Source organism: Neopelma chrysocephalum, unplaced genomic scaffold, assembly GCF_003984885.1.
Source record: "Neopelma chrysocephalum unplaced genomic scaffold, ASM398488v2 Primary Assembly neopelma1_61b, whole genome shotgun sequence".
Lineage (NCBI taxonomy): Eukaryota > Metazoa > Chordata > Aves > Passeriformes > Pipridae > Neopelma > Neopelma chrysocephalum.
In genome coordinates, this window is record NW_020897717.1 from 8,680,652 (window position 1) to 8,702,594 (window position 21,943).

General features: G+C 38.0%; 1 protein-coding gene across 2 annotated transcripts in view; it reads left to right on the top strand.

Annotated features, from left to right (window-relative positions):
• The window catches only part of HHAT (hedgehog acyltransferase), a 146,606-nt gene that overhangs the window by 24,265 nt on the left and 100,398 nt on the right, over window positions 1–21,943 (top strand). Inside the window, exon 9 of one of the 2 annotated variants that reach the window (XM_027682037.1) lies at window positions 10,803–10,838. The exons of the other annotated variant lie outside the window; for it this stretch is intronic. Coding sequence (XP_027537838.1) covers window positions 10,803–10,838 — 36 coding nt within the window. The remainder of the gene's footprint in view (window positions 1–10,802; window positions 10,839–21,943) is intronic. 2 annotated transcript variants of the gene reach the window in all.

Here is a 21,943-nt window from a genome sequence, read left to right on the forward strand (position 1 = left end):
TGTGGACTAATCACATTCTTCGCTATAACCAATCCGTAGAAAATGAATCTACAAGTGATAATGTAAATTTATCTGTATCTGTTTCTTCCGCATCCTGATACTTTTTGTCTACGTTTACTGTTGTTCCTGAAACCTTCCTCCCTCTGGGAATGGTTCCTTGTGTATGTCTATCGAAAAGGACTGTACCAGGGTTTTTTCCCCTAGTTTCAGATTCTTTTCTGGGAGAAGACAAGTCTGATACTGATGTTATGTGTGAGTGTGAGCACAAGAGATCACTGTGACCATATGCAGTAATTCTGGAATGATGAATAGCATGCAAAAACTTCCCATCTTTTATTGCCGACTTAAACTCTTGATAGCATTTATTTAATTGTCTATTCTTGGCTTATGGTGAGGACTGGAATAGATTTTTAAGCAAGGAAAATGGATTTCCTGACCTGTAGAGGAAAGGTATTCACTTGAGTGCATTTTCACCCCTGCATTTAAATAAGATCAGAAACGGTGTTTCTGTCAATGCTTGATTTGGGAAGCTTGCCCCCTTAAATTCCCAAATAGCCAATGTTTGGCACAAGTTAACACAAACATAATTGCCTATAACAATAATAACTACAGCTGTACTGCAGATATGTGTAGCCAGGATGACATCCCTGCCTCTGGACTCAGAATAATGTGCCTTTACACATTTAGGGGCTTGTACTGTAACAAACAGGGAAAGGGTCTTTCTTTCTCTTTGGGTGTTGTAGTGCTCTTTTGTTGTGGTGTTTCTGGATAGTCTGATGGATAGTCTGAAATTGGAGGTAGCAGATTTTCTCCCTAAATTTTTCCTTCCTGTGGGTTTAGTTCTCTGATTATATGTTAGTAATAACAGCAAATTGCTGTTATTGTTGTGCTTTCATTTGGAGGTAATTGCAGGGCAAAAAGGAAGGATGCTAAATGATGGGTCAAACTCCTTTACATGGCAGGTATCTTCAGGAGTCAGTGAAGTTACCAGTCCTTGAAAAATTTACAAGGGGGAAGGAGAGGCAGGCAGTCAAAAGAAGCTCCACATCTCCATGGCAGTTTGAAGAAGGGATTCAGTGTGAATCACCCGAAGCCTGGTAAAAAATTTAAATAGCATATCCATATCTGTGGCTCAGACCTGCTGCCCAACTTGCTGTGGAAAGGGTTGCAGCAGCAGCAGCAACAGCTGCTTTTCAAAGCTGTAGGAAGACTTCTCTGGGGTTCTGTGCCTGGGGAGAGGTGCTGTCTGTGGCTTCAAGCCAGGGATGCTGGACCAACCCTACCTGTGAACAGAGAATCTCATTTTCAGTGAACAGAGTGAACATTCTGTGAACAGAGAATCTCATTTTCAGTACTGTAAATGGCCTAGCAGCCAGCTTCAAGAGGATCAGGTATTTTCAGACGATTTGTATTTATCCTATTATTCTAGACAGCTATGTTTTGGAAAGCACTCTGTGCCTCTGGGGAATATGCAGCAGCTGCAACTGAGCGACAAAAAAAGGAAGGACATGCTCATCCATGTTTCCCTTTCCTCTGGAGTTTAGGTGTCTCTTCTGGTATATTTCCACTATTTGATATCTTCAAAGAAAAAAGTTGTGCAGTGTGTTGTAGACAGTGTATCAGGTTAAAATAAAAATGTCTTTTAATTATCTAGCTTCTCACTGGTTTTAATCTTAAAAAAATGTTAATGCTGCAGATTTCTATTTCACAATTAAAAGGCATCTTTTCCCCTTCTATATTTTCAGACATGATATCTTAAATATGAAAAAAGATTTAAAAGGATATTTGGACTAAATAGTGTTGAAATGGCCTAGTGCGTATGAAGTAAGGGAAAATTGTATTGAAAATTAAGAATAGAATAAATCAATATTGCCAAAGTGTGCAGAAGCCTATGTTTGCAGACATTAACACTGTGAAATCATAAGATCTGGTTTGTGTCCTGTCTGCACAAGTAGACTGAACTGGATCCCATATTGGTAGTAGAAATACCATGCATAAGAACAGTTTCATCATGGAAAGCTTATGTAAAGCATAGAGTGGTGGCTTATGTGCTTTAAAATGCTTAAGGAATATTAGTTTTCATTCTTGAGAAGATTTTTATGTGCTCTTTGAGGATTCTGGGTGTGAGTCTTGGAAAAGGAAGGGCTCTTTTTCCTTTTGTTGGTGTGTAGGAACTAGGGTTGAATGTGAGGCAAATATCCCTGTGTGTCCTTGCCACCTACAACCCCTTGGTACCCCTCAGCAGTATGATTTGGTGTTAAACACACAGCTGTTGTGTGGAGTGGCAGCTCAAGTCAGGGTGGGCTTTTGAAGAGGAGAGCCTTCCTTAGAAAGGCTGTGGAGTTACACCTTTATATGTTACACCTGCTTGCCAGTATCAGAATACCTCAGCTTCTTTCCTCAATGTTGGGCATTTAATTGTAGAATTACTGCACATTTTTAGTAGTAGAATAACTTGTTTCTAAAGTTGAAAAATAACACTCTCCCTGATTTACTGTATTTTTTTTTTAACTATTGTGATGCTTAAAGCTGGGTATTGATCTGTGACAGATTTTTAGCTAACATGTCACCTGAATATGTGAAAGACTGTAGTTCTGGACCAGTAGTTGTTCTCTCACTGATGAAGACAAAAGATTAAACTGCTTTTTTGAAATCAGCTAAATGCTACAGTTATCCACTGTACAGCTCAATTTGCTGTTTATATTAAAGCTTTAAAAGGCTCCTTAAATCTCTTCAGAAGAGAAAAAAATCTATTTGTTTCTTTGGAGTGTAAAAAGAGGCAAAATAATTAAGCACCCTAATTCTACTTGGATCTAAATTACATAATAGTTGGAATTTCTTTTGTGTAGTGTAGTGACTGCATTGTAACTGTAATTTAAAATTGCTGGGCTTTTTTAACAATGAAGCTAAGCCCATCTACTGCTAATCACCTGTGATGCCCATTCTTCACGGTAGTGTGCATAGAGCTCTGCATAGATACAAACTATTACTGCTGTTCACATTTAGCAAGCAGCAGTCTGCTGGCTCACAAATACTGTAGAAAATGAGTAATGGCTGTTAATAAACTTGTTTGTTCTGTTTGCAATAAGAAGAGGGATCTCACAGTAATTGGACAATCACACTGCAGTGCAAGAGTCTTATGTGAGAAAGACTGAGGGAGAACTTACCCTATGGGAGTTTGCCACTAATGGGCATTAGGTTTCATCTGCTCTCCATGAGCTACCACAGGCTTTTGAAGAATCGGGGAAAATATAAAATTAAAGCAATATTTCTTCTGAAGGGTTGTAGGAGAGATTAACAGAATACAAATGAGACTTGCTCTTTTTAAGAAAGTGTCTGCTGAACTGTATCACCAAGATCCAATGTGATTGGATATGTGAGAAACAGAATTAATTTATTTTAAAGCCTCCAGAGTAGGCAGACCTGTGTGTAATCTTACATTAACACTGGCAATGACTGATGCCTGCTGAAAGTTCTGCTTCTCTTTCTGGCCAGGAGATTACAGGGGTGAGGGGGAGTCACTGCATAGAATCGTTAAAACTTTCCTCAGGCTTTCTGATATAATACAGGTTCTGTGTTTGATTTGAAATAAAACAACAAAACATATTAGGTCATGGATCCAATTCGTAGGCTGGAGGCCACTAGCGTTGTGAAGTGTTTGTATGTGGTCCTCAAAAGAACTTTCTCCTTGCAGCTGTCTCATAGTGGGTTATTTTTACTCTGCGTGTCTCCAGCCTGAGATCCCAACTAATAACTGAAACTGTGCAGATGAAGCTTTGAGACTTATTGATGCTTTCTACTTGGAGGTGAAGTTGTGTCTAACAAAATGTATACCAAAGTTGGACTGTATTCTGCCTTATACAGGCTGTCCAGAGTCAATCCAGGTATATTTCTGTTTCCATTAAAATTAGTGAGGGTTTTGCTGCTGATTTTGATGGGATCAGGATTTCATTGTGGATTCCCACCACCCTTATTGCTTCAGGAAGCCCTAGCTTCTTCCTATGATGCTATGCAGTAAATACTTCCTGAGTAAAATGTTCAGAGTTTTACCTTAAAGTGATCACATAACTACAGAGTATTCTTTTTGTGAAGTAACATAAATGTTTGTGCACTGGCCATGTTGGTGCTGCAGAGCATTACAGCACCAAGCAGGAACTCCATGTGGAGGTCTCCAGCACAGGCTGAACACAGCGGCAGCTTTGGTTGTTCTGACAATGAAGGAAACCAAAAGGCAACTTGAGGTACAGCTGAATCATTCCAGGAAGAAACAGAACACAGATTCAAAGTGTTCTATCTAAGCATGAAGTGTTAAAATTCCAGTATGTCCTTAAGCAAGTGTCAGAGAATATGATAAAAAGATGTCTTCGTGTATATACAAGTCCTGCTTATTATTACTGTAGCATGAAATTGTTTGTCAAAGATATGATATGAAAGCATTTGACAGTCTTCATATTTTTTCTTTCAAATAGCGTAGATTTTCTTTTTTTACTTTTAGCTGTGTTTTTACATTGAAATGAAAGAAAGCTACTAGTTTGCTGCATTGCAGATGGTTAAAATCAAAGCTTGCAAACAAAAGACAGTCCACTGAAGCTTGATATCTAGGCTTAGCAAGTTCTTAAGATCTTGATGTTTAAAAGAACATTGGATTCACTTAAACAGAAATTTTCTGATTGGGTTGAGCTAGGATTTTTGTTCTAGGTTGCTTGGTAAGAATGGAGATGCATAGGAAATGAAAGGATTTTTTAGTGTTTATCTTGAAGGAATGCCAAAAGAGGTCCAAATATGTATTTGTTCCCAATTCTGCTACCATATCAGTGGGCAGACTAGTATCTGTATGTGGGTGGAATTCACAGAGTATATTGCAGTAATTGAAAGGCTGAAGTGAAAAATGATAGCTCCAAGAACATGCTTGTATGTGGCAAAAGAATCCCCAGAAAAATGTTACAAGGTGACTTTAAAAGCTCAGTGTCCAAAAGTATATTCCATAGTTTGGGTTATAGATAAATCCAAACAGATTATTATATTGGATTGCATTGCATTTTTCATTATGCATCTTCGTTTTAAAAACTAGCAACACTAAATAATCTGGGCATTTTAAGTGAATATTTTCAGTTTGCTTGCTGTGTTTATTTCTACTGTAACATCTTCTGTGACAATTTAATTGTTGTTTTTCTATTTTAAGTTGTGCATCAGCTTTATAAATAGTGTATGTAGAGTATGGTGGCAGTTATGCTATTTAGAGGAAGACTTGTGCTGATTGTCACTGAAGAGACAAGCTTTGCTAGAAGGTGTAGGTTTCAGGTAAATTTGTAGAAAACTGTCTGAATCAATGCAAGCTATAGACAGGCAAAGTGTCTTTTAAAAATATGGCTGGCTTTCCCAGATGTTTACTTAATAATGAAGATGAGAATGAATCAATAGGTAGCAGTAACTACTTGGAAAATACTTTACTTGGTAGGTGTGCCCCCTCCAGGGGATTTGCTTTAGCAAAGTTTTATAGTTCATTGAGACATTAAATAATAGCACTTACAAAATCTGTACATAGACTTTATCTGGTAGTAATCTTACTCTTCAGACAAGACTCTAAAAATTGTTTCAGATTTACATTGCAGAGTTGTGATTATTTGTAATTTGGAAGCATACATCTTTGAGGGATTGCCTGCTGGGAAGGTTGCCACAGGCAGCATTAGAAAAAACAAGAGCAGATATGGGAGAATCCAGAAAAGTAGTTTGGAACTGCTAAATGGTGGGGCATCTGTCAGAGGAATTCTTCTGTTTACACAGTCTTTTGTGCATTCCTCCAGTAAGACAGTTGCTTGAGAATTAGGAACAATGAAGTGACTTGAGCGCTGTGTCAGTGAAAGCAGATGCCATTCAATGACCTCTCAGTCTCCAGTGCAAAATGTTCTGTTGTGGGAGAGACTCTTGGTCAGCAGCTCACTGGCTAAATGCCACATTTATTTGCAAAGACAGCTAATGGAAGTGCTGGTCTTGCAAACACAGTTCTACAATTAAATAGGGCAGGCTACTCTGAGGATATGGGAATGAGTAAGACTTTCTAATGTCAAGTTTAGCCATGTTTTAAAAGGAATGGCAAAGAACCGTTGTTGAAACATTGCAGCAACTACAATGCTATTTTTGAGATGGTGAATATCCAGAGTACTAGAACTAGAACAATTAACCTACTTGTTGGATTTCATCATTGCCATAAATGGCAACTAGACTAAATGATTTGAAGAGATTCAAGTGCAATTATATTGTTTGCTCCAGGGAAATGTGGAGTAGTGCTGCTGCTTGAACTCCTCTCCTGCTAATAGAAGTTAGACTACTTCTTTCTGCATTCAGAAGTGTTTACTGGCAACACAACTGTTTTTATGGTGTCTGGGATATTTCTGTCTATTATGCAATACAGTCTCTGGGTATACAGTATCACATTTACCTGTCTTCAGCTACATTCATCTACTGAATTTTTTTTAATTTTTTTTTTTATCAAATGGCAAACTATCTATGTAGGTCTATTCCCCTGAAGGTAGGGCCCAAAGTAAGAACCATGCCACTATCTACTTTTGAGTGGTGATGTACTGCCTGCTTGCAGAGGGCATCTTTGCTGAAGTGCATGATTAGCCAAATCTTCTCAGATTATGCTGCATGTTGCATGCTTTGTTTCCAGGAGTAGCGTGCAGCCCAGCAGTCCTGGGGAGGAACTGGCGGAAAACAAACTGCACTGGTTTCTCTTCAGCACGTGGCTTAAAAATATGGATATACAAAATCAGGGTTGGGTGATTCAAATTTGTTGCAATTAATTTCATAAAAAATGTCTCCAGTAGTTAGCTTAACTTTAAATTGATTCTTATGACCCTGACATGTGCTCAGTACTTATGTTTTTTATATCATTGTAAATCATTAGGCATGAGGTCTCAACAATCAAACCTCGTTGTGTGTGGGAGTCCTTTAGCCATCATACTGGAATTGTGAATTGTAGTCCCTAAAACTAAGAAGCAATTTTCATCTAGGTCAATGTGGGGTCAAGTCCTTAAATAGAATAGGCTGGCATAACTTCATTGAGTTTAAAAGTTGTATGCTAAAGGCTCACACAATTCCTCTTTTGAGGAACCAGAGTGTGGACCTCAGTTAAAGGAAAGCACAGCTTTGTGGAAAGTGGGACCATGAACAATCCAATGGATGACATGTGCGTATAATTTTTTAATTTCCCCCATCAGCTTTGTGCTGAATGCAAATTTGGAGGCAGGTTGTTGCATTATGCATTTAGCTTTCAGAGCAGAAGCTGCACGTCTGTGAAATAATTCTGAAAATGTACCTTGAGGAGAGAGATGTATGCCTGGAGGCAGAGGTTTCAAAGACCTCTTGGAAAGGGTCTTTGTTGGTTTAGTGTAGTTGATGATGATGGATTGTACATATAACCATTTGTTGAATTCTATCAAACTAAAACTTCCATGCTTAACAAAAGCATTGATACATGCGTATAGAGATGTGATTCAAAACTACCCTTCAGAGGAACAGAATTAGGGATGTTTTTATTAAAAAAACCCTATCAAATTATCTGCAATATGTAATTATGATTATGAAATTGAGGTTAAATATATCTCCCCTTTATTGTTCCACTGACTAGTCAAGATTTTGTTCTGTCCAAAGACCATTACTATTTTGATAAACTAGATTTTACTTATTTTTCACAAATTTGAAATACTATATTGCTAGTGACATTTGAATAGAATAGAGAATCTAACTGGTAAATCACTTTTCACTCATATTGCTATGGATATCCTTTCTCTTGTTTTAGATTTTAATGAGAACATTTATTTTGAAAATTTGTGCTCGTTACAGGATTTCTGAAAGCATTTCTGAAACTTATGTAACTGAGGCACCCTAAATTGCAAGAACTACCAGATAAATTGTGTATTTTGCAGAGAACCTCAGGATTTTACAAGCCGTGTGAAGCTCATTATAAACTATACTGTAATATCAAGTAAATATGGATGTATTTTATATGGCAGGTGTAATTCTGTGTTAATTGTGAGGGACACTGTCATGCCTCATAGGTGGAGTCCTCTGATGTTGAAGGAGTTGCTATGACATTTTTAATGCCAAAACAGTGTGATTTGTTCTCTTTTTTTCATTTAACAAAGGTGCTTGTTCCACCCCGAGGTTGCAGTCTTAACATTGTTCTACAAACCCTCTTCACCCCTTTTTAACTTTTCCATCTGAGAATAGGTGCATCTACCAGATCTGTTGCCTCTGCTACTTCACTGTATCTTCACTTCATTTGTAGACTTAGCTGCAGTATGTATTTAAATATGAACAAGCAGAACGGTCAAAAGTGTCTGTAGTATTTTTTTTGTCAAAACTAGCCTCCCATAATCCTATCTTCTCAATATTTTTGCATTGCAAAATATTTCTATTCATTAACCAAGATGTATGTACACAATATCCATAGCCTTAAGTAATGCAACCATTTCTTCCATTTACAATTTGAAATTGCTCAGCCTTGTTGCTTTTTGACCTAACCAATGATACTGTCCTGAGGGATCTTTAAGATCTAGGCGCACATTCGTATGATGCTGTATATTCTCAAAATTCTTTTGGTCATAGCACAGTTACATCTTAAACAAGTGCTTACACTGTTGAGAACTGAGGATCTTGGGTAGACTGTTGAAATGTATCAGTACAAAATCAACTGAGGAATAACGGACCCTATCTATGTATGCTGAATTACACCTAGTGAGGCTCTGATAATTTTTCTTTTTCATTTATTCTAATAAATTGTTTCTATGCATGTTCATTTTTAATACTTATTAAAATATTTCCAAAAAATAGTCAATAGCTAAAGCCCAGATGAAAAAAACTTACAAAACTTTTTTAGTAGCAAGTGCATTATGTTTTGGAAAGAGTGAAAAATGAGAGAAGAGATGGCATGTCATGATATCTACACAAACTGTCTTGTTTTCCCTCCTTGTCTGAACCCACTCGGCCTTAGCTTTGTCCACCCCAACCTCCTTCAGCTCTGATCATCTCAAGTTAGCAGGACCTTTCAGTTTCCATGCTTGTGGTAAGCAAAGTCCTTTGGCTTTTGATTCAGTGTCAAAAGCAATGATATTTTTGTGCTCCACATCCCTGTCCACAAGAAGCTTGGTTCTTCTGTCCCTTCAGAGACTGTACCAGATTGGTTACTGCCATCAGAGAAGAGCTTGAAGACCTTGAGCAGACGAGCTTGGCTGAAGAAGTGCAAGAGGGCTGTTCAGCATACAGCTCTCTCCTGAAACTGTACCAGTTTCTTCTTCTCCCCATCCCAGCAAAAACATACTGAATTCTTGGTCCTAGGAAGAAAAGGTTTTCAGAGCTATAAAAACACACTGTGGGCAGCTCTGATACTGCAAACCGTCTGTACAACACAGAATATTTTAGTGAAGAGAGGGAGCCAAATTACAGTATGTGTCCAGGCAGGAGGAATGAAGAAAGATAACTGGATGCACTTCATGCAGTTTAATTGCACAGTAATGTAACAATAATGTAAAATGGTCAACGATTTCAGGAAAGGAATGTGAAAAATACAGGTTTAATGATGACCAGCTCATGTTCCTGACATAATGTTTTTCTATTGCAAGGCAGCTTTTAAGTGAAAAATTTGCTCCTCTCCACCCAGCTGAACCAGTGGAATTTCCTTCCCTGTTAACTCCTAGAATTTCTGCAGCTCATTATCTATCTGCTGATATCAGGATGCCATTAACTATCTGATGATTTCTCTTGCTCTTTGAGGTAGAAAGCAGCACACTGCAAGCAGTACTGTTAAAATAAGACTGTGTTGTACTCAAATGATCAATTATGGTTTTTGGAATAGAATGCTGTTTTCTGTGTACCTGAAATGTAAGCCCATTTCAGAGCAAGTCTAGCACTGGAAATAAGACATTTGCATTTTTCAGTTGTGCTATTAGGCACACGCCTAATCTGGGATTATACTGGTAGTCACATAAAGTTGGCATGTACTTAGGATATTAGGTAAATGAAATTCGGTAAATCAGCAGATACCTTCATGTAGCATCAAAGATTTGCCATTAGTTGTTTGTGAGCTTGGTTCTCCTGAGTTGTCTGAGCAATGGAGGAAATTAAAAATGGAAAGAAACACTGACAGTTACTGTCAATGTATGTTGTTAGGGCTGAAGATTTCAGACATGGTTCTTGTAATCTAATGTGATCTAACTTGTACTTACTGTCAGAAGGCCTCAAAGTTAATTTCCTCACCAATCTGAGCGGAACACACTTGGAAGGTCTACTTCTTGGTATATTCTATATCTGAAGGAGACATAAGGGGGTTTTTGGTTATTCTTTATCATGGAGAGAATTCACAGCTATCCCTTGTGTTTTAGTGCAGTACAGAGCAGAAACGGGGAAAGAAAGGATTCCACACTAGTTTTGCACAGAGGATCTACTTGCACGTGACGAAATGTGCAAACTTGCTGGTCATCAGGATGCTGACATTATTTCCAATAACAATATACACAATTTATGCTTTATGTGGGTTATAATAGTCTAAATGTTAATAGTTTACAACAAGGAATTTGTGAGCTTTTTAACATGCATCTAAATCATGTTAAAAGATGATCATCTTAAATTTCATGTCATTACAGAAAAGAAATTGTGTCTTACACTTCTGCTTCTGGTTTGTCAATTCCATTAACTTTATATTTATCTTTGGTATTAATGTTTTGAAATACAGTGTCTGTACAATACCCAAGAGAAAAATATTCCTTTAATAATAAAAATATTGTGAATCTTTTTTCTTACAGAAGTTTTGATGTTGGTTTACATCGCTTTCTGGTCAGGTAAGCTAATACTTATTTTGAATTGCAATTCCATATTGGCATGATTTAACCTCAGCTTGCAGTCAAGCACCACGCAGCCGCATGCTCACTACCCCTGTGATGGGGAGAGAATTGGAAGGATTAAACTGAGAGAAGCCATGGGTTGAGATAATGGCAGTTTAATAGGTAACGCAGAAGCTGCATATGCAAGCAAAGCAATGCAAGGAATTCATTCACTGCTTCCCATGGGCAGTCAGGTGTTCAGCTGTTCCCAGGAAAGAAGGGCTCCATCATGAGTAAGAGTGACATGGGAAGACAAACGTCATAACTCTGGACATTCCTCCACTGCTTTCTTGTTCCCCCAGCTTTAAACACCAAGCATGACACCATGTGGTATGGAATATCCCTTGGATTAGCTTGGCTCAACTGGCCTGGCTGTGTCCCCTTCCACCTCCTTGTGCACTCCCAGTCCACTCATTGGTGGGGCAGTGTGAGAAGCAAAAAAGGCCTTGACTGTGTGTTAGTGCTGCTCAGCAGTAACAAAAACATCTCTGTGTTTTCATCAACACTGTTTTCAGCACAAATTCAAAACACAGCCCTTACTAGCTACTACGAAGAAAAGTAACTGTATCCCAGAAAAAACAGCAAACATGTTAAAAAGCATTTCTGTTGTTATAAGTAGAAATGACTATGTGAATTCAACACTACTTTATACTTTCTATGGAAAGATCCTCTCTTATCTTCTGTTTATATATTAGTTTGAGAAACTTTAACTATTTGTCTTGGATATGTACCCATTGTCACTCTGAGGAACATCTTCAGGTGTCCTTCAGGAAAACCTTGACTGATGAAATTTCAATGACAGTGTTCCACTCATTCCTGAGAAAATCTTAATTTTTCTCGTACTGAAGAAAAGCTTTTAAAATGTATTTTCCACTGGTAACTCAAGTACTCTCATACCTTCTAATAAGGGCTTGAATTTTATAGAAAATTGTGAATGTGGAGGGGAGTTTGGTATTCTCCATAGAGAACTGAATGTATTCAATGCATGGGATGGATGGACTATATTCTGAAGATGAATAAGGAAAGTGGAATAATTGTTTCTGTTTGCTGACATTAGAGGTATGAAGTGATTAAAACAGGGCATTTCAACCAGAAAAAGGAGGTTAGTAAATTTGAATGGTACACTGAGGAACTGGTTTTGCTGTTTGGAGGGTTTTTTTGTGGGGGTAAAATCACAAGTGTTCACCAGTAATGCGTTTGCCTTCATTTTTAATAAAATACCTATTATTATCTACTGATCTTTACAAAGAATTGTAATGTGTGCCACGAAAGATGAATTTTGCCATGGTCTATGGGCACTTAGAGAATTAATTAGACTAAAATGTTGAAATATCTATCAGTGAAGAACTCTACCTTGGAAGAATGAACCCAGTCTGTATGAACCAGAGTATGCTGCTTGGGTCCTGCCATAAGGATCAGGTGGTGTTAGCTGTTCCTTGATTTGGCCTTGCTACTGAACTCATTATTTAGGCTACTTTGTCATATTTCCTGGTTGAAGACTCTGTTAAGTCTTTACACATGAGTCTTTTGGCCTTAATGCAGTGTTTTTGGCACCAATTCACAGACTCTCAGAGCTCTTAACAGGTTGATTACTCCTGATTACTTTTTGCTCCTCTGGTCACTCGAAGCAGGTATTTTCTAATGTTTTCAGAACCCTACTACTTGCTCTTGGCTGTATCTAGTAAAAGAAGCATACAGCTCTGGACAGAATTGTAAATGCCTAAGGAACATTTTTCTGCCTTAGGCTTTTCATCAGAGAACACTTGTGTTCTCTTCACTTTGTCCTCAGCTTCTCTAGATTATTAGTATCATGGCTAAATCCAGGAAGAAATTGAAGTTTCTGTCCAAGGTCTGGGTGCCAATTGGACAATAATACAAAGGCTATAAAAAGTATAAAAGATACAAAATCACAAAAAGCCTGTGTCACAGGGAAAATCAGATTTGCTTTCAGGTTGCACAGGCAAACCCACTTCTTGAGATCTCATAACCTTTGAGCAGTGTGCTGTGTAACATTTGGGTTATTTTGTGTATTTCTTTGCATGGAACATGACAACTTTTAACAGACAGCTCTAGTGTTAATATTGCTAAATATGTTTGTATTTCAGTGTTTTAGAGTTTTTAGACAATTGAATATATATAAGTTCTAGTGTCAGTTCTACAAAATTTGTTGCATCTATATTGTGACCAGCAGAATTTTTTTTAATAATCATATAAGAAATTGAAATCATCATATTAAGAAAAGGTTTAAAAATATACTACTGTTGTAAAGGAAATACAGTGCACAAGAAGGTCTCCTGGGAATGCGCACAACTACTTAACCAAGAGCAAAATTGTGGTACTGCTGTACCACCATTGATCTACTAAGTTTGAGTCCCTGCTAATGCTTCTGCCATAAAATGTTTTCATTTGCTTTATACAAAGAATGTAATAAGATATTATTCTCTCATATGGCATCATTTTACATCCTGTGGGAACACAATATTTGAGTTATATGCTCATGTGATCTGGGACTGCAAATAGCCATGGAATTCAAATGAGTTGAATGTCATCTTTGACTAATGTATCATTTTTTCAAAGCCAGCTGTATCCTATGCAGTGTGGAGTTCTAACCTTAGCTTTACTATTTCATTTTCAGTCTGCTACCTACCTCTGTTAACTACTTGGGGAAACATTATCTGCTTTCTCTGTAACTATACTGCTGAGGAGGAAATCTTTTTCCCTTCTTTTGTAGCAGAATGAGTTTTGCTTGTGTTTTCTTAACTAAAAAAATGTTTGTTTTAGTAGATGACTTTGGACTAGGAGACAGAAAACTTAGTATTAATCTCTGCTGTTGGTCTGCCTTGTGAATTTTAGAAAATTATTGCCATTTTTTTGCCTATTTAGACAGTCCAAGCTCCTGAGAACTTGCAGATCATCTCCTTCTGTGTTCATAAAGTATCTGTCATAAATGGTCCTCTTCACCATTTCAGTTTCTGTGTGAAATAGAAACAGTGGGGAAGGAAAAGCCTGAACCCCCCCAAAATCAAACAAGTCTGAGTTGCAGGAAGTGTTGAAAATCTATGAATTGGGATTTGAAATGCTCAAGAGATATTATATTTTTTAAAATATAACGACGCTACCCCATGATGGAACAGGAAACCCACTATGATACTTTCAAAGACAAAATGTGGGGCAAACAAAACTAAAAAATAGCCTATGTTAAAAGGATAATCTGCCTAATTGAATGCTGATTGAAAGAACTAGGACTGTACTAGCCCAGCATAAACAATCAGTGGCTTCCCCAAGTGAAGCATGGCACAAAGTATTACAGAGAGTTATGATTACACATTTTTTTTCTGTGTTCTTAGCAAAAAATAAATAGAAAATAATTTCTGCCAAGCTATCTGTCTGTGTCTTGAACTGTGCTTCTGATACTGCTTTTAAGATAGCTCAGAAAAGTTTAAAAATCCCATATTTTTAAATGTGTAATTGATAGGTACATACTGTAATGGATAATAATGTGTTGTGTACTGACTTGTGCTGAACTGGATTCTGGGACTAGATTTCTAATCATTGTACTTGCATGCTGAAATCAGGTGACATCATGGGACTACTATATGTGAAAGTAAAGTGCAGCTGAGTATGTGGGGGTCTGGGTTTTGAAAATTTGTTAGCTACACAATCATGTTTGAAGCAGGGATCCTGGAAATTCATAGGGGAAAGGTCAGGACTTTTGTGATGAAAACTGGGGTTTGATAGTACTCATGAAAAATATACTACTGTACTTGGAAGTTTTTTGTTTTTTTTTTTTTACCCACTGTGTTCACACAATTATATAAAGGAAACTATTTTTTACTACTTCTATGATCAGCAAAATTATTAATCATGTATTTAAATCACATGAGCGCTATACAAACACAGTAATATTTTTCCAGTGTGACTCCAGGAAAAACAACCTTTTTTCTCCTTAGTCTGAACATTCTCAGAATGGGGCAATGGATGTATTTTTCAGAGTTTAAAATACATAGAAATAGCCTTTGGGCTAGCAGTTTAGAGGGGAAAGAGCAAGAGAGGCTGCCTGTTGCTTTTTGCTCACTGAAACTATTTTATCCAAGCACTTCATCCAGTGCTGAGAACAGGGCATAGGATGAAATAAAACTGTGAACTTGTGAGAATATTTACTGTCCTAATGCCAAATAGTGCTTCCTTTAGGGCAGCACTGATGAGGGCAGTGGGGAAGAATGACAGTTCCTGCAGGCAAGATTCTTTGGAAAAATCTCTACACTTTCAGCACTGCTGTGCCTTTGAAGAAGTGTGAATCATACTCATTTCAGTACAGATCTGGCTTTGAAGAGAACTGCAGGACCATGCACCCCCAGTGTCTCCCAGAGGTGTCCATCTGTTAGCAGTGCTCTCAGCTCACCCCATGGTTTGCAATTACTTTAGCTTATCTAGGTTATTTAAGGTTTTGCTTATTCCCTGGTGCAAAGGTTTTCCGAATACAAAACTTGAAAATCACTCCCTTTTTGAGTTTTCTTAGGTGAAGCATGGCATAGTTTACCTCTAGGATCAAAATCTGCTATGTGTTGTCACATTTCCTGATTTTTAGTTAGGAAAAGGACACCTCTGTGTAAGGGAAGAATGGTCCCATGATGAAGGAGGGATTATGGTTCTAACTAAGGTATGATTTTGAAAGAAGATGTTTCAATTACAGAAACATCCCTTTGGAAAATAAAGCCCACTGTAATAATGCCTCCTTAGCGAGGGAGCTAAGGTGTTGTTTGCCATCTTTTGTGAATGTTGTGATGTAGACGTGATGTGCTGGAGAAAGCTTTTGTAGAGACTTGAAATTTTGTGATTAAGTTAGCACATACTAAACCAAGTATGGAGTGTTGTTGCTAATAAACATGATTGTAATAATCACTAGACGTGATTATTTGTGTGTCTAATATTGTGTGTCTAATAAGTAATTTTAAGGTTAAAGTGTTTATTTCATTGCTGTGAAGAGGTAGTGGTATTAACTTAGGATTTTTTTCTTTTAAATTTACTTTCAATATGGGGCCTTCCTTTAAGTTTCTGCAAAAATCATTTTAAGATTCTAAAACACGGGAGAGAACAGCAGCCAATCCATCCATAGAGACCTCTGTATGGAGGAGCTGAAAAATATAGCTGTTTTTATAAAATACTGCGGCTACATCCAGCCGCACTGCAGACTTTTCTGAGCTCTGCTTTCAGACATGCTGGAAGTTTTGCAATGTTTGCTGGTGTTGGTGATTTTTGAAGGGGTCAGCACTGGTCTAATTGCGTTCCTGTTGAAAGCAGTGATAACACTGAAATGATATTAAAAAAAAACCCAAACAACAAGCTGGATAGTGCTTGGAATCTTCTAAAATTTTCCCAACTACAAGATCAAGCCTTACCATTGCTAAAAGTCCGTAACTAAAGTCTAGTGGGTTGTGTTGGAAGGTTCTGTGACTCTTCTGTTGTATGTGTACTGGATGTAAGAATGAACTGTAAAAGTGACCATGATGTATAACATCAGTTGGGGTGTCTGTTTTAGAGTGGGACAGTGTCCAAAACATCTTGTTTGTTTTAAAACAAAAAAACCCCAAAAACTTGATGAAACAGTAATGAAGACTAGGTGCTAAATTGCTTCAGAGCAACTGCGGTCTCTCAAACACCTTCTCAAAATTAAACCTTTTATTTTTTTAAAAGAGCAAACAATCTGTTGTTACATAATGAATTAGCATTGAGCATGTTGCAAAAATAAGGCTGGGATTTGTATAAACAAAACTGAATCTTTATGTAAATGTTATGTAAATGTGACATTTAACTTAAACTGTTGGAATGGGGAAGTTGGGATTAACAATGTACAGATCTCATCATGTTTATGTGTTGCAACTGTGAATTAAAACAGTTTATTATTTTTGTTGCGAGGTGTTTGAGTTACTATCTATGAGCAAGAAATACACCATTTGTGAAATGTGAAGTATTTAGAGATTCAGTTCAGGCTGCTTTTAAATAATTTTACTGAATATTTTAATGGAGCTACATCAAAGGTTGTATTTCAGTGTAATAGAAGAAAGTGTATGCCTAGCACTCTTGAACGACCTGAGATTGTAAGGATTCTGGATTTATTCTTTGTGTAGTCCAGGAAATTATGTCACAGAAACTTTTTTGTCCCTGACTCTGACTGTAAGTGCCAGAATTTGGCTGGAGTTTGCATGTGATTTCAAAGACTTTGCATCTTTTATACTGAAGCAACCTGTATTTCAGAGTCACGAAAGTCAATATGTAAGAAATACTAGTTACATAAGAAATATTATTTATGTACTACTTCCAGTCCCACCAAGCACTTCTAGTTAAAACTAAACACGTGTAAAGTTTCATGTGACCTGGAGTATAAGTTTAGAGAATTCTGCTTAATTTTGTGTTCTTTTTGATTAAAATACTTTTAATGTTGTCTTTTTCTCTTTTACATGTTGTGGTCCATATTTGTACTTTGGCATGGTAAGAGACATGATTACATCTCCAGATAGGAGGATGTGGTTGATATAAACTTCAGTCTCAAAGTTATTTCCTGTCTTATGTTTTAGATGTGTTTTGGTAAGCCATGTGCCATTTATATCAGAATTGTTAAGATGTAGATCAGAGCCAGAAAAAAAATGTGGGAAAAAAAATAGGATGAGAAAAACATTCTTCTCTACTGTGGCTTCTGGTAAATTAGTTGTATGCAGCACAGTAAATGAGACCGTAGCCAGGACACGCCTCGGACTAAACTCTGCGGTCTGCCCCGCCGCTGCTCTGAGGTTACTGTCCGTCCTCCCGTTGAGAAAGAACCGCGTGCGGGAGAAAATAAATCCTTCAGTGCCGGCGGCTTTTACGTTTCTGTCTGCGGCTGATTCGGGGGCGGGGGAAGCCCCGGCAGCCGCGGTCCCGGGGAGGAGGAGTAGGAACAGGAGCAGGAGCAGCAGCAGCAGCGCCCGTCGCGGCTGCCGCCGGGGGGCGCCCTTGCTCCGCCCCCCGGCCGGTCCGGGACCGGCGGCTCCTGGAGCCCGGCGGATGTTTCGGGGAATGACATGGGGGGCCATGGGGCTGCCTCTGTGCTTTGTGGAAGACGGTCCCACTCTAGGAAGTGCGCATTCCGGAAGATGCAATCTCCTCTGGAGGATACAACCTGCTCTGCTTTAGTGCCTTCTCTTCCTGAAAGCACCAGTTTACACAGCAGGTAGTTCATATAACATGTGGGATTCTAGGAACAGCGAATCAGGATAACCTATACAGAATGATTCCCTTCATAGCTCAGAATAACCTGTACAGAATGATTCCCTTCATCCTTGTGGGCAGGAAAGATTGCATGCCTTTCTCTTCCTCGGCTAATTCAATGTGTGGAGTGTTATGGAGACTGCAGTGTTCAGAATCCTTTCCTGAAGATCATGGCTCTTCAACTCACCTTTGTGCTCAGAGTCAGCTTGCCTTACCTTGCGTGGGTCCATAAGTGGTTTTGAGGTGGTTGTGATACAGTATGTTAAAGCAATAACCCCATAACTTTAATCTGAAGTTTTAAGTTCCAGAGTTTTCTCAGACGTCTGAATAGTACATCCTCAGATGTGTTACTGAAGTAGGTAGCATTACTGCTTCTTTTATGGCTGTCCAGCAGTTTCAATCAAATTGATACCCTGGTAAACTTTGTTTGTATGCAGTCTGCTTTCAGTCCTTGTCTCTCTAAGCTCCAGTATTTGGTTCTATGATCTTTGAATAGTCCAGCAGAGTTTATAGAGTTAAGGAAGTCTGTGAGTTTAAACATCTAACTTAGAGCAAGGTGCAAAGAACGAACATGAGAAACAAATCTAAAAGAGGGGAGGAATGGATGAAACAGGAGGCTTGATAACTCCTGTCTAGTTACCCATAGATTGAGTGGTTTCAGAGTTTGTGTATGGAGGTGAAAATACTTTGAGACACCTAAGTGGTGGCATCAGACCTTGTTACCAGTGTATCTGTCTGCAGCAGTATTGATTTCAGTAGTAAAGCCCAAATAGAGGACTTGACTCAGTTATTTCCATCACCGATGGCAATGTTAGTGTGTTTAGAGCTGTAAGCAGGATACTCAGAGAAGGGTAGAGTACATAGTTTAAAAGTGCTGCCTGTGTGGGATGGGAGGTGTTTTAGTGAATGTCAAGCGGAATAAGATACTGTATTGAAAGCCATATTCTTTCTGAATTGATGGCTAAGTGGTGTGTGGAATTGCTGAGTGCAAATCACAGGCCAGCGGAATTAGGGAAGGCTCTGGAATCCATTTGCAGGTGCGGATGCCCTGGCTGCCCAGTGGTACTGTGATGTGAGGTGCAATTCCAGTTTCTCTGTGGACTGTGGGAATTAATTCAGTGAGATGTGAATTTCACCCTGAAGATCTCCATGTTTTTTCTTTTCATAGATGAAGTAGGATAATGATCATCCTTTGTAAAGTAGTTTGAGATCTATGGATTAAGAATGCTATATAAGAGCTCAGCAATGTTTAGTATAAGCACTTTATGTAACACCAAGAACAGATGATAAAACAGGACAGGAATTAACTATTGGATTTGGAATTGTTCTATCACAGATATAAATTAAGATAAAAAAGGAAATAATGGGACTTTTTAAAGTCTGTATGTGCTCTTACTTGGATGGATTATAAATGTCAAAAAAGGGAACTGTAGAAAAAAGTGATCTTTAAGCAGCTAAGGTAAAATCAAGAAAGCATGTATAAAATATGTCAGTTAATATCTTTGCAAATATTTGGTTTTTATGGTATGCAGTTTAAGGGGAAGCACTCCTTCCTTACCTCCTAAAGAAATTAGACCATGTGAATCAAAATCTTAGGCAGATTTCCATCTTAGAGGTCACAAGTTTTTGAAGAAATGAGGGGTCAAAACCTTCAGGCTTCTGTTTATTTTACTGTCTGAAATAAGAGAGTAAAATAACATGCTGTAGGCTTCCTACTCTGTCCCAAAAACGTAATTGCAGTGCTGAAGAACGAGCTAAGGTCATGGCAGCCAAAGGATAATTCTTGCTGTCAGCTGTCATACCGTTCTTGCTTCCTTTCTCCTGGAAAAGATTTAGCACTTTCTTGTAAGCTGCATAGCCAGATACTTGAAAAGTTGACTCTACTTTCCAACCAACCTCTGCTGTTGTGTTGTATGAGAATAGCAAAATGCCATTTGCATGCCTGAGGTACGTGATGTAACCCCAAACTTAAAAAACCCCATTAAATAAAGAAGAATTCCACCTCAACTGAAGTAAAGATAATCAGGATGTATACTCTGCAATTTTTTATGAATACTGGTGTTACATAATAAACATTATCTCCTGTAGCTATAGGGATAACAGTATTCCATGTGCTAGTGCTTTCAGAGACAGTTATGGTAGATTTAGAGATTATTTTTAAAATGTATCTAGCATTTTAGTACAATGAATTGCTTTTCAAATCTGGATTAGACTATTGCTCTGAAAATATTAAGTATTGGACATATACAACTTGCTAGTGAAGCAGAATAGTTTAAATACTGTTTTCAATTTTTTTGACTACAGGGAGCTAACATTAGAATGTAAACTACAGTATATATATTTTTCTTTGAGTTCTGCCATACTCACGTAGATGTAAAATATCTTTTCTGGATGGATGGATGGATGGAAAAGGGGAGGCAAAAGAGGCCATGACTTGCTCAGCTAAATTTTCTCATTTGGATGCCCTCAAAGTATAAGGTAAACTCAGGAGCAAATCTTGGTCAAGAGTAACCTAAGTAGAGTTGATCCTGTCATGGAAAAGAGATTAGCTGATCTCTGCAGAATTCACAGATTGTCTAACAGAATAATAAATGTATTCACTGACAGAAATTTTTGCAAGCATACAGCAGCAGTGACATATAGAAGTTTGTCTGTAGGATGGTAGACAGGCTGATAATGTTTAAGCTACACAACAGTTTCCAGGACACTTTTTGGCTAGGACACAGCAGGAAAAATGTTGCTTCATAAAAAAAGAAAAAAGTCTGTCTCTGAATGCTACTTAAATAGACTGTACTGTACTACTTGAGTCACCCTCCCTGACGGTGTTTAAAAGATATGTAATGTGGTACTTAGGGACATGCTTTGGTGGTGAATTTGGCAGTGTTAGGTTAATGGTTGGACTCAACGATCGTAAGAGTCTTTTCCAACCTCAATGATTCTATGGTTCTACTTTATCATATTTTGCTGAGATCAGGACTGCAGGACTGCTTTCAGTATTGGAATGAGCTCATTCCTATGTGATGGATGTGCATATGGGACCTAAGGCCAAGTGCTGCCTCTTAACTGAATGAGGTTGATATCCAAATACCAAGAACTCCAAAATACCTTCAGAATTTTCTACACTGAGTACTCCATATAGAACTTCTGAGCTTTTGATTCGGGGTCTGGAGTCTTCCCAGTACTAGTGGTATGGCAGAGTTACTTGTCATTTCTCCCTCAAGTAATAAGAAGCCCAGTTAAAATAAAAATTTATAGGAAAACAAAATAAAAATGACCTGATTTAGATGACATTTTTGCTGAAAAGTGCTGTTATGCAGAATTAACCTTTCATTTAGGGTGATGACTCAAAATAAGAGGAACTACCTTTGCATCAGAAGTAAATGATTAAAACTGCAGCTGTTGAAATGGATAGAGCTGGAGAGCAGCCTTTGGTGATCAGTAAGTTTTAGCTGATAGCCAAGAAAAGGGTTCTACTTATAGGTAAGAAACCTGCAATTTTAGCATTGATTCCAAGGCAAGGCATCCTCTCCTACTGAAAAGAAATTACTGATTAAATATTAGTGAGTGAACTTGGGTCAAGGGCTTTTTCTGTGCGTGTTTAATAAGAGTTTGTCCTGTCTAATGTACCTAATAGCACCAGAAACTAGTAGATGTCAGTGTGTCTTTTAGGGCTTCACTGGACAGTCAGCTGTTGAAACAGACATGACATATGGTGGGAGCTTTCTGTAATGTAGATCTTAATAAATATTTCATTTCTTCTCGTTTATGGTGTCTAGTTTATAAAATATGTAAACATCAAAATGGAGATGGTTAACAAA